Here is a 12,426-nt window from a genome sequence, read left to right as displayed (position 1 = left end):
TTAATCTCATCTTTGCAGCAGTTCAGAGTTACTGGCAACGAGACTGATTCCACAAACATTTAATGGGCTTTTTTCCCCCTTTTCCTATAAAATATAATTGACAACTGTATTAATATGCTGTAAAAATTATTTATTTAAAGTCACTACTTGAAGATAAATAATGTTAATTTTGTTTACTACTATCACATATTTTATCACTAATAAGATTAATAAAGTTTTTTTTTTTTAACTTAACCCAACTTGCTTCCTCTGTACACTATGACCCACATCATTCATTTAACCCTTTCCTCTTTGCCTTATTTACTGTTGTACAAATCTAAAAAATACTTTTATATATGGGCCTATTTACAACCCCATTTTCCTAAATCTATAGTTTTTGTTATTGAAAATCTAAATTCAGTGCATAATTGTTTTGTTTTTATATATAGCTTCTTTTGCACGTCTTTTATCACTTTTGTTTACAATCATATTATTATCCAGTCCAATGCAAGTGAGATGTTTGTCACAGCAAGAGTCAATACCCTACAAGCTGTTTTACGAAAGTTAATGAAAAAGTTTATTTGTAGGTTAAATGCATCTGGAATCTATATTATCTTGTAACTTACTGATACCTCGCGTAGTGCAATCCGATATCAGCCTAAGCTGTAGAGACACTGGTATTCCTGTCTTCTTAAAGTTCCTCTTTAGTCGATTATGGTACTTGTATTGTGCTTTTTTTGAGTCAGGAATAAAGTTTTATCTATTATCTGTAGCACTGAATCGAGGAGAGTTTACTGTTAAGGTAGGGGTGTCTATCAGCAGCATCACCTGTTTGTTTTTTGTTTTCTTTTTGCAACATGGGTGCCACTCACAATATGGCTTCTTCAAGGACGCACATCCTTGAAGGTGTGACAGCTTATCTGTGTTAATTGAATTTGAAGAAGAGCAGTTCCCCAGCAAGGTTTTTATTGGTTACATGAGCTACGATGTAAAGATGTACAATCCTCCACCTCTAAGATGTTTCAAATGCCAAAACTTTGGTCATATAGCAGCAGTATGCAAAGGAAAACAACAATGTGGAAGGTGTGCTGTAGAGCACGAATATGGAAAATGTTGGAAATAAGTTAATATCATATGCTGTAACTGTGGTGGGGAACATACATACTTGCATATAGCGGGTGTGAAGTGAGTAAAATGTCTGAAGAAATTAGAAAAGTAAATTTGGAGCTCGGAATAACATATCCTGCAAAAAGGATCCCATCCATGTCAGAAAGACCCAAACCATCAGTTAAGCACATGACAAGTTCAAAACCTGCTAGAGCAGCATCCCAAAATTGAAGAAGATTCATTGATTGTGAAAAAGAACAGATTTTGTTCTTTTCATGGTAGAAGTGATCAATTGTAGTGCTCTGCTACAAGGAAAACCTAAAAAAATCAAAATAATAGTGAAAGATGCAGAAAAGTATCTTGAAGTTAGAGATTTAAACTGGGAAATGTTTGACAGCATGATGGGAAAACCAATAAGAGCATCAGAAACTGGCAGAGTGACGGTAACTTACTGATCATTTTGAAATTATGAGTACAAATTTGGTTAAGTATTTATTATGTTGGGTTAAGTTAAATAGTACGGTAAAATTGGATTTATTTATTTATTCATTCATTCATTCATTCTGAGGGTGGGTTTTGTTTCCTGTTTCCTTGCTTGACTCCTTACCAGTTGGTGGCGGTAATGCGCCAACCACCATAAAACCTCACAAGAAGAAGAAGAAGAAGAAGAAGCAGCAGCAGCAGCAGCAGCCCCACAGTAGTGAGGGGCCAGGAGTTCACTTTGGCTGCTTTAGATCCTTACAATAAAAGACTCTGGCATCATCATAAAGCAAGTATATTGTGTTTGTTTCATATGTTGCTTTTATTTAGCCTCTAGAACCCATTTCGACGCTGAAACCTAGTTAGCTTAGCGTTTACGCTAACTACTATAAGCTAATCTAACTGTTTTCATTGCTTAATTCTTATTTGTAATTTGTCTTTGGATTACATTTTTGAAATTGTGCAAAACATATGTGAGGTAACGGTTACGTGCTTTGACTCTTTGTTAAAACATTCATGACTGCTTCTCACATGATGAGCATGAGGAATGTTGCTGGAGGTCATTATTGATAAAATGCCATTTAAGTTTATATGTTTAAACATTTTAGCAATTAGGATAGAATGAAGTGTCTTGAAATGGTAATTTCTAGGGCTATAAAGTGAAAACGGAATAGGGTTTAAACAATTAATCGTGATTAATCGATTATTAAAATAATCATCAACCAATTTAGGAATCAATTAATCGTTAACTGGAGTATAGAGACTCTAAAACATACCTTTAGCTGACAGAGGAAACTACTTAGTGCAGCAATTATATCAAAATTGTAAAAAAAAAAAAAAGAAATATGTAAAAATTTTGCATTTAAGATTAAAATCATTTTCTTCTGTCCATATGCTCTGTCCAGAATTTCTTAAGTGGAAAATTTTTTTTTTTTCACCTGGTTTGATTTCACAAAAAGTCTTCTTAAAGAATATTTGGCTATCTGATTATTAATCGAATTGAAAGTTTAATCCACAGATTAATCAATTTGCAAAATACTCCTTAGTTGCAGCCCTGATATGATATGATGACACAAGTCCGAGGTATACAGTGCAGAATAGGGTTTCTAACATCCATAGTTAATCTTCAGCTGTTGATGAAAAGTATTCCCCTGTTGAAAGACATTAGATAAGCAATCTATCTCTTAATAGGAAAAGAAACTGAATTGTTTGGGGGTTTTTTTTCTTAAAGAAATTTAATCTATTGTGACTACAGGTTTAAATTATTTGTTGAACAAAGAAACACCTACAGTTTCTCTGTTACCCTGAGAGTCGGCCATTCTCTTGTGATGATGATGTGTTTACAGTACGCACATTGTCAGGGAACTTCTTGTTGTGTGTCAGGTTATTGGTGACCCTTGCCAATCAGGTTTTCTATAGCTGTAGTTCTGGCCCTCCCCCATTTGTTGCCACACACACATCCAGCTGGCTCAATGTTATGGAGGTAAACTTCTCTCAATGTTATTAAATCAAACCAAAACGAATCTGATATTTTTGCTTTAATGGAACATTATGTTTTTGTGGAAAAAAAAAAGATTTGTCTAAATCTAAGTTAGCTGCAAACCTTAGACTATTATTTGCCCTTTGGTATGACTCACAAAATTTTGTTTTTTATGCTCCCTGTTTTTTGTTAAACTTAACTGCACTCTGGGTCCCTGAGCAAGACCTTTAACCCCAAACTGCTCCCTGGCCTCATTGCAATGGCAGCCCACTGCTCCCCAATGAGATGGGTTAAATGCAGATGTAAATTTTTTTTCAACATGAGATACTAAAGTTAAAGGATTACCAATTATTTTTATAAATCTGTACATTTAAAATTAAATTATTGAAGTAAATTATATTACTTAATCGATACTAAATTATCCATTATTAGATGGGAAACCTCACCCAGCCTGGACACGGAAAGGATTGACAGATTGATAGCTCTTTTTGTAGTAAATTACATTACTTAATCGATTAATAAATCATTAATTATTAATTAATCTGATCATACATACCTTTCCTTATTGGACATTTAAAAAAGTAATCCCTTGTTTAATTTTTTTCATGTTGCATTTTCAAAACTTTTTTGCAGTTACATTTTCTTTTTACTTTACTCTCATTGGCTAGGCTGCCACAGTTGGTTAACAGTTGCTTTATTTCTGTTTTAAATGAAAGTAATTAGACCATATTGAATTTTTTGTTTTTGATTTATGTTAGTACAGTCATATTTTAGCTAAAGATTAATTCTCATGCTAACCCAGACCTGTAACATTATTCTGACATACATCTGCAAAAGAAGCATCTGCGTATTTCTATTACTACTTCATAATATGATGAAAAAAGAAGCACCGATTTGAGACTTTAAAATGAGTGACAGAACTCCCTCTGTAGGAATCTATTTCAACTCTTCTAACGTTTCAGCTCTGTGTTTTGTCAACCAGCTGAACCATGGCCAACATTGAGATCAGAAAGTACCGGGATGAAGACTGTGAGACTGTGAAGGAGCTTTTCATCTCGGGGATGAATGAGCACCTACCTTTGTCCTTCATGCACGTCCTGAAACAGCCGTTGACCCACATGCTGCTCATGTGCACCTTCTGCTCGCTCATGGCCACCGCTAAGTCCGTTCTGCTGCCCGTCCTGGCCGTCACCCTCCTCCTGGCCGGAGCCCGGCAGATGATCGTACACATGTTCAACACTTACATAGAGGCCTCCTTAAAGAATGACCTCAACAGCATTGATGAGACCTACCTGAAGCAGAGAAATTCCTGTTTCTGGGTGGCTGAAAGTGACGGGCAGGTGGTCGGGACAGTGGCGTGTGTCCCGGCTGAGAACGCCCCTGAGTTTTTGGAGCTGAAACGTATGTCAGTCCGTCGCAGCCACCGTGGAAAGGGAATCGCTAAGGCTTTGTGTCGGACAGTAGCGGATTTTACTCGGGACAGAGGCTATCCTGCTGTCATCCTTTATACCTCTATGGTTGCAACTGATGCTCAGAGGCTGTATGAACATATGGGTTACAAGAAGATAAGGCAGTTCCCTTTACCTGAGTTCTTTGCAAAAATCATTAACTTTACTTTGATTGAGTACAGGCTTGACTTAGAGAAAGAGAAATGAAACTAGTGACAACAATCTTTAAAATAACTTATCATGTTTTTACTTTGTTTAAAGTTTTTTCTATACAACTTGATCTACCCGTTGCTTCCTCAGCAGTTCAGCTATGTTTATTGTTTTATCCTAATTTTTTTTATTTGCTTATGTTTGTATCTAAAAATGTCAATAAATAATTTAACACATTTTTTGTGTGTGCGTGTTTGTGTGTATTTTTTTTAAGTTTTCCCCTTCTTTATAAGGTCCATCAATGCTCAAGGCAGTGGTTGTCAAATTTGGAGCTTCGCCCCCTAGTGGGGGCACCATGTAATAGATTTAAATGACCTATTTTTTGAGGCATTTACAAAATATTAACAGCACAGTTGAAATTACAATAATGATACTATAAAAGCAGTAGTTTTCTGTTTTAAAGTAGAATGCAGTTTCTTTTTAATGGCAGTATTTAATTTAGTGCAGTTGACTTTTCTTTGTTTAGCTTTTGGTAAGGTAGGTTGGGATGTAGGGGCAACTAAAGTTTGGAAACCTCTGGCCACAACTGGCAACCTGTTTTTTTGTCTTTTTTTTTTTTTCAAAAACACTTATTTTTAGCTGTTAATTTTTGATGTTATTTTTTGTTTGTCTAAACAAATACATTCAATACTGGGAAGTTCACTTAAAATGGGTATTGAGATGTTTATCAAATCCATTAAATACATAAAACGTAAAAATGTTCTTTACCCGTATTGCACAGCTCTACTCTACCAATTTCATCCCTGATCGTTTTTTGTGTTCCTTAGTCGCTGTGACACTTTGAAAGATATTCTCTAACAAACCCCTAAAGCCTTTTCTGCTTAAATTTGACTGTCAACAAATAGGCTCATTACATTACTACTTTTACGACATAAAAATGTGCAACAGTTTGAATAAAAAGACAGGAACATTTAAACAAACTATTGACGTAAATCAGGGGTGTTATATCAAAAATAACTAGTATTTGGCCTCAAAATAACCATTACCCTTTAATGTTTTGGTGCATTTGAAGCCAATTTTCATTTACAGAGACAAAATCTGATAAATTTAGAACCCCCTGGGTCACCAGCAGACTTTAGTTTAATGAAGCCTAATAGACCCATCTGAACATTGAATATCCTGAGTTATCAGAATGCAGCAACAGACATCAAAGGCAAAGGAAGGTTTTTGTGCTGCATTCAAAGAGTTTTGCACAGCCGTGATATTTTATAAACACAATAGAAAAAAAAAAACTTACAGAGTTTTCTTTTTGCATTTGATACACATTTAACTATTCAGAAACCCATATATAACATTGTGATATTGGAAGATGAATAAGAGGCCATACATTTATAAAAAAGAACAGAACACTTTTCTTTAGTCTAAATACCTATGAATGCTTCATTATGAGCTGCAAATTTACACAGATGGTTAAAAAAATTCAAAGGGAAATGTGGGAATAGGGATATTCAGATATTAATTCCAGAGTTTGATATATGTATATTTATAAGATTAACAGACTATCGATATACACAGCAGAAATGGTAGCAATTATTATTAGTTTACAGTGGGTGGAGGAGGTTAGACAGGACAGGGTGATGATTTGTACAGATTCTAAAGCTGCAATAGAAAGCATTCATTCAGGAGGAAAAAATAGGAAAGACCTTTTATTAGAAATTCATCAGAGGTTATATTTAGGTTATTTAGGAATGGGATAGATGTTCAGTTCTGCTGGGTTCCAGCACACGAAGGGGTGAGAGGACATTAAATAGCAGACAAGATAGCTAAAACTGCTTTGGGAAAGCAGAATATAGATCAGATTTAATTTGGGAAAGGGAAAGGTAAGTCAATAATAAAATGAAAGAAACAGAATTACGGCAAAAAATATGGGATTAAAATGAGAAAGGAAGAACACTATATAGGATTAAAAAATCTGTAATTGTTAAAAATTATGGAGAGAAAGAAGCAGAAGGGAAGAGATAATTTATACTAGATTAAGAACTGGACATACCTACTTGAATGAGTTTTTGTTTGTAGTATGGAAGAGAAATAATGATTTATGTGAGGGCTGTGAAAGAAAAGAAAATGTGGATCATGTTTTAATGGATTGCATTAAATATGCAACTGAAAGAGAGGATGAGGAAAGTAATTATGGAAAAAGGGAGAGAATGGAGTATTAAAGGAATTTTAGGGACAGATGGAGATAGGGAGGACATTTTGTTTATTAATAAATCATTGTTTTTATTTTGACATAACACAAAAATAAAAAATAGAATATAGTAGGTGGCACTATAGAGCTACACACTCATGTACAGTAGGTGGCGGTATACACCTATAAGGTGTTTGCAATTCGCCATTCAACATAGAGTAGAAGAAGAAGAAGTAGCGTCTAACGAAGAAGAAGAAGAAGAGACTGGGCAGTTCTTATGCACATGCCTGGAAGAGATTTTTCACAGGAGCAGAAACGGTTTATGTTTATTTTGTTCCAAGTACAAATTTAAGGTAATTATATTGTGTTAAGTTGTCTTTTTCATTTCCGCTGTAGAATCCTTAAATTCAGCGCCTGTCAGTTCCTCCGTAGCTGCTTGAGACTAAAAATAATGCTAGAAGTTTGCTGGTCCTGACTGCTATTGAAGCTCTTACTCTCTGGTTAAATTATCCACCGATCGGATTATTTTATTTCCTTGTTGGCTGAATGCTGACTCGTCAATTTGACTGTTGGGTAATGAGGAAGCTTGTTCTTGAGTCCCTTTGTTCCAGAGAGGTCGGTGTGGTTGAAGGTGAAAACTGGTTTATCATTACCTCAAACTGTTGTGTTCTATAATTTAAAAGCACAAGGATATTCTAATATAGGCAGTATAAATGTACTTTGATTCAACCAAATAAAATCTAGTTTGCCCTTTAAAGGCAGCCTGATAATTAGTTAAGCTATCTATAAATTAAATCATAGGGTTTAGAAATAAGGTGAAGTGTTTAACTATATAATTGAAGAAGGAGGCAAGAGATCCATGTAAGTACATTTCTGAAAAACAAAAGTTCTTTTAGGAGTAGTTTTTACAGCATGATATGTTTTACTTGAGCAAAATGTGCTTTTTGGAGAAACTTTATTTAATAATAATAATAATAATAATAATAAAGCTTGTTTTAAACAAATATGCTCCATTAAAAGAGACACTTTCTTCTTTTTTGTACTTGAGGCTTTTTGGTTAAATGCTATTTTCTATCTGCTGAGTCTACCCTGTCATTTAGAAGCTGAGTGAAATGCAGTATACTGTAGTATACCCTAAAGAAGGATGTAAAAGTGTATTTAAGTTGTGATTGAAGGAAAAAAAATCTGAAATATGTCAGTGCTAGTCCCAATATGTGACCCAAACTCCTAAACAACAGCATAAAAGAATCTCAACCTTTTCCTTAAAAAATAAATAAATAAATAAATATATATATACATATACAATTGTTCACAAACGGGTTGCAGTGTAATTGTGTTTTATAATCTCCTAATGTTTCCTTCTTAATTTTTTTTTCTTTTTTGGCCAGCTGAGCCATGGCCAACATTCAGATTAGAAAGTACCGCAATGAGGATGCTGAGAGCGTCAAGGAGCTTTTCACCTTGGGGATGAGTGAGCACGTCCCTTCGTCCTTCACTCACGTCCTAAAACAGCCACTGACCCAGATGATACTCATGTGCTCCTTCTGCGCTCTCATCACCAGCTCCAAGTCCTTCCTGCTACCCATCCTGGCTCTCACGCTCTTCCTGGCTGGAGTCCGACAGATGGTCGTCTACATGTTTAACAAATACATAGAAACATGCCTCAGTAAGGACCTCAACAACATCGGCCAGACCTACCTGCAGCAGAAGGAGTCCTGTTTCTGGGTGGCCGAAAGCGAGGGCCAGGTGGTCGGGACGGTGGCCTGCCTCCCTGCTGAGAATGCACACGCGTGTTTGGAGCTGAAGCGCATGTCGGTGCGGCGCAGTCATCGAGGGATGGGAATCGCCAAGGCTCTATGTCGGACGGTAGCGGAATTCACTCAAGAGAGAGGTTTTGCAGCCGTCATCCTTTACACCTCAGTGGTGCAGACTGATGCTCAGAAGCTGTACGAACACATGGGTTACACAAAGACGAGAGAGTTCGTTGTGCCAGAGTTACCGGCTAAAATCTTGAACTTTACGCTGTTGGAGTACAGACTGGATTTGCAGCAAAAATAGGGGACACGAACCAAATCTGATGTGGACCAAAACCATTAATACCCTACCAAGATGAACAAAGAAAGCCGTTTCCACACCACTACTGCAGTACAAACACCCCAGAGATTGATAATTTTCAGTTTATCAATGCTGTAACGAAAAATCCTCTAAAAGTCCATTAACACAGAGTGTGGTGTCAGCAGTAAGCAGGCGGTGGAGTTACATAGTATCCCTATGCAAACTGTGCAGGGAAGCAGCCAGCGGTGAATCCCAAACAGTGACTTTTTCAGTTAAAGTGGAATATGGAGACAATTATGCTATCAAAGGTAGAAACAGGGAACACTCTGAAGAGGTTTTTAGGTGGCTTTTGAAAAAAAAAAACTGTTTTAATTTAGTCATAGAAGGACTGCAGGTCGTCCTACCTTACCTCCAGCACAGAGCCCAGTCTGTCACTGCCCACTTTCCATCATTGATGCTCTCTGCACGGGTAGATTTACAAGAAAGTACCGCCGAATCCAACCACCATCGGATTGGCTCTGGATGAACCAAAGTGGACTCTTTTCAAGTTACAGCTGTGCTTTTATTGTAAAATGCCACAAGATCTTGACAGGAAATCCTATGGCGTTGATAGGGGAAACAGTTTCAGCTTTAAACCTAAATATCTGGGAGGCTGATAAATTACAGAAAACTGTGAAACAATCATTCCACCCATAAGGTGAACATGCCCACTGTTATATTCAATGCCAGCAGAGGAATGACATAAGATGTTATGAAATAATATATAATATTCTGGATGTCTGCTGGGACGGCAACACCATTGGCCCAAATTAAATATAATTCTATCTTTGAAACCAAATCAGCACAAATGACAGTTTTACCTGCAGAAATCAAGAGGCACTGAAATAGTAGATCATTTTATTCATTTCAGAGTGTAATGGGGGGGATAGTTGATGTCTGGATGATCTAAAAAATTAATATCTGAAACAGAAGTAGCACATATGATCTTTATTTTATTTATTCATTTTTACAAATTATGATTTTTTTTTACTGCAGAAATATACACTAAGGAACCACTATTCAGTCTATTTGTAAAATGTTTTCTTGTGGTTGGGGTCTCAGCTTCACGCTGCTCTAGCTGCTCCTCCTTGATGATGCGGTGCGGGAAGTAAACACTGCATCTGAAATGCAGAGCGGTGAACTCCCCACAGTCCTTCAGAAATCACTGCCGTCACCGTGCTCGGTCTGAATGCACTTTAAGGGGAGTTTCAAGGTTGTATGTAGACTGATGTTCATGAATATATTTTAAAATATGAATCCCCAATGCTTAATTTTTGGAACCTGTTCAGTCAGGATGAGCATTTCATTCTTCACTCTTATTTGATTTTCATTAAAATATGTTTTAAAACATGTTTTTCCCTTATGTAATTTAAAGAGGTTTATTTTGCTTCTTATGATCAGGTTGATTAGTTAAGTTTCTGATGTTCTATCATGAACTGGAATCATGCTGACTGTAAAACAGCAAATGATTTTGTGCATTTAGCCATCGATGAGTTATCAGAAGTAGAGTATGGATGAAATTGACCATTTTCATTTTCTTCACTAAGTTTCCTGAGTTTCAAACCAGGGTTCTGGTTTGGAGAATACTTGAGGGATGATTAAAAGTCATTTTAGGTAAAATGAGTGAAGCAGATTCTTAAAAGAACCAAACCGATGTATGTTTGTTTACAACAAAAATCATCTAAAAGGGGTTTTATGACTAAAGTCATTTCAAAGCAGTCATACTGACAAATTCCAGGTTAAATATAGAACTTCCAAATGCATCCTAGTTATCAAACACTATTCAAACTGGTTGAGACATTTTTTGCCTAAGTAGACCCAGCAGGTTAGATCAAATGCTTAGCAGCTTTTCAGCATGAGTGGTAATGGCATCCAACCATGACTGCCCTTGGGTTTGATTTTCATGCTCATGCTTCTAACATCAGAATACAACAGTTCTGTATAGCTGTTAAATATTCTTGAACCACAGTCCTCAGAGCTGTGGTAACTATGTTAGCGTTGTTTGGTATTTAATTGGTAAATAGGCATAAATTGGCCACTTCTGCTGGGTTCCATGTTTAACTTGAAGTAGGAACCTGACTCTAAGGAAGATGTCAAGCTCAACCCTGTTTTAGGTCCAATTTTGTTTTTTAAGTTTTTAAGTTTTAACCTATAATCACTTTCAAAACAAAAGCTAAGGCTGAGAATTAAAATTGCAAAGCCCCATCTTAATAGAAACTAATGATCCTCAGGATAGTGTAGAAATATGTGGTCCAAGATAAAAATGTGTTGTTAAAGTTGATATAGAAATAACAGCACTTCACTGATAGACAATCAGAGCATAAGTCAGATGTTATGGTCTGGGGCTACTCTGCTCAGTTCAACTGCCTAATTATCAGTTAATGCCTATAAGCTCAGACACATTTAATTATAGAACAGGGAAATTATCGTAAATACAACCACAAGCCCAGCTTTTAATATGTTTTATGGAATGGACTAGTCAAAGTCTTGGGTTTAACATATGAATTTGAACGTGTATATGCTGGAAAACCTTCCAGTGTGTCCAAATGACAAGATTTCTGCTAAGAAGTCGATGTAAAAGGGTCATGGAACAAAGCTATTTGCTCCAGTAACATGCAGTTACAGTAAGTTTAGTGAGAAACTCACTATTTGTATGGCCAGGTTGGCTTGGATGGCTTTTTTTTTCTACTAATAAAAACAACATGTTGTTGTATTTTAGGTGATTTTGTTGTCTTGCTTAAAAAACAAAAATAGTTTGTATATATGGTAAAAGTTAACAGATAAGGTGTATAGAGGACTTTTCCCAGTCTGATTCTGCCAATCTTATACAAAAATTGAATCTGTGTCTCATAATTATGAGATGGTATCCCATAATTATGACTCTTAATTGTGATATTTAAAAATTAGTATGATTTATTGGTTTGTAATAACTGTTAAGTTTTGGGATTTAATAGTCCAATTCATTTTGGGCTTCCTTTGTTTTGTTCCATGCTAGAAAATGCATTATCTAATCTATTGAACATATATTTAATAATAAGATTTCCCGATGTCAAAGGTTTGACATCAGGAAATCAATACCTTACCTATAGTTTACAAGCATTACACCGTTTCTTCAGGACACAAAAACTCATCAGTCTCCTGAAGTGCTGGGTGATCACAAATTGGAGATCATATGATTATAAAATAGCTATTTCATAATTAAGCAATAGGGTGACCATATTTTCAAAAAAGAGGACACTTGGCCCAGCCTTGAGACAAATTCAGACAAGCTTCTCAGAGGTTAATGAACATGCTTTATTATACTTCTGTGGTAGAAAAATAACTTCTGTAGTAAAAAAAAAAAAAAAATCTGTAAAACCCACTCAAAATGTGCATCATGAGATGCAATTGCAAAGACAAGCTGTGAAATCTTCATTGTTCTGAGTAACATGCTCTACTTTTTGCCTTTTCAAAATATTTGTTCCCCTTCTGGGGTATCTGCAGGCCACTGAACTCCTCAT

At 35.9% G+C, this 12,426-nt stretch overlaps 2 protein-coding genes across 4 annotated transcripts; both read left to right on the top strand.

Moving 5' to 3' along the window:
* Window positions 1–1,762: 1,762 nt before the first annotated feature.
* On the top strand, window positions 1,763–4,867 carry LOC107096798 (probable N-acetyltransferase camello). Of its 2 annotated transcripts, none has more exons than XM_015393614.1 (2): window positions 1,763–1,855; window positions 4,029–4,864. In XM_015393614.1, exon 2 carries the CDS (start codon window positions 4,036–4,038, stop codon window positions 4,699–4,701), a length of 666 nt encoding a protein of 221 aa, XP_015249100.1. In that variant the 5' UTR covers window positions 1,763–1,855; window positions 4,029–4,035; the 3' UTR covers window positions 4,702–4,864. The 2 variants fall into 2 exon arrangements, with proteins under 2 accessions (XP_015249100.1, XP_015249101.1); XM_015393615.1 differs by having other exon boundaries at window positions 1,769–1,859; window positions 4,029–4,867.
* Window positions 4,868–7,062: 2,195 nt separating this feature from the next.
* Window positions 7,063–9,072, top strand: LOC107096799 (probable N-acetyltransferase CML3). 2 transcript variants are annotated; one of them, XM_015393617.1, is made up of 2 exons: window positions 7,063–7,185; window positions 8,221–9,072. In XM_015393617.1, the coding sequence occupies exon 2, from the start codon at window positions 8,228–8,230 to the stop codon at window positions 8,888–8,890; it is 663 nt and encodes a 220-aa protein (XP_015249103.1). In that variant the 5' UTR covers window positions 7,063–7,185; window positions 8,221–8,227; the 3' UTR covers window positions 8,891–9,072. The 2 variants fall into 2 exon arrangements, with proteins under 2 accessions (XP_015249103.1, XP_015249104.1); XM_015393618.1 differs by lacking the exon at window positions 7,063–7,185 and adding an exon at window positions 7,193–7,463.
* Window positions 9,073–12,426: the final 3,354 nt, after the last annotated feature.

Source organism: Cyprinodon variegatus, unplaced genomic scaffold (assembly GCF_000732505.1).
Source record: "Cyprinodon variegatus isolate N-32 unplaced genomic scaffold, C_variegatus-1.0 Scaffold650, whole genome shotgun sequence".
Classification (NCBI taxonomy): Eukaryota; Metazoa; Chordata; class Actinopteri; order Cyprinodontiformes; family Cyprinodontidae; genus Cyprinodon; species Cyprinodon variegatus.
The sequence above is the reverse complement of the archived record's forward strand: the minus strand, read 5'-3'. Positions and strand labels throughout refer to the sequence as shown.

What these genes read in the sequence shown, in the direction of transcription:
- LOC107096798 (XM_015393615.1), top strand. Translation starts at nt 4,036, where the DNA reads ATGGCCAACATTGAGATCAGAAAGTACCGGGATGAAGACTGTGAGACT.
- LOC107096799 (XM_015393617.1), top strand. Translation starts at nt 8,228, where the DNA reads ATGGCCAACATTCAGATTAGAAAGTACCGCAATGAGGATGCTGAGAGC.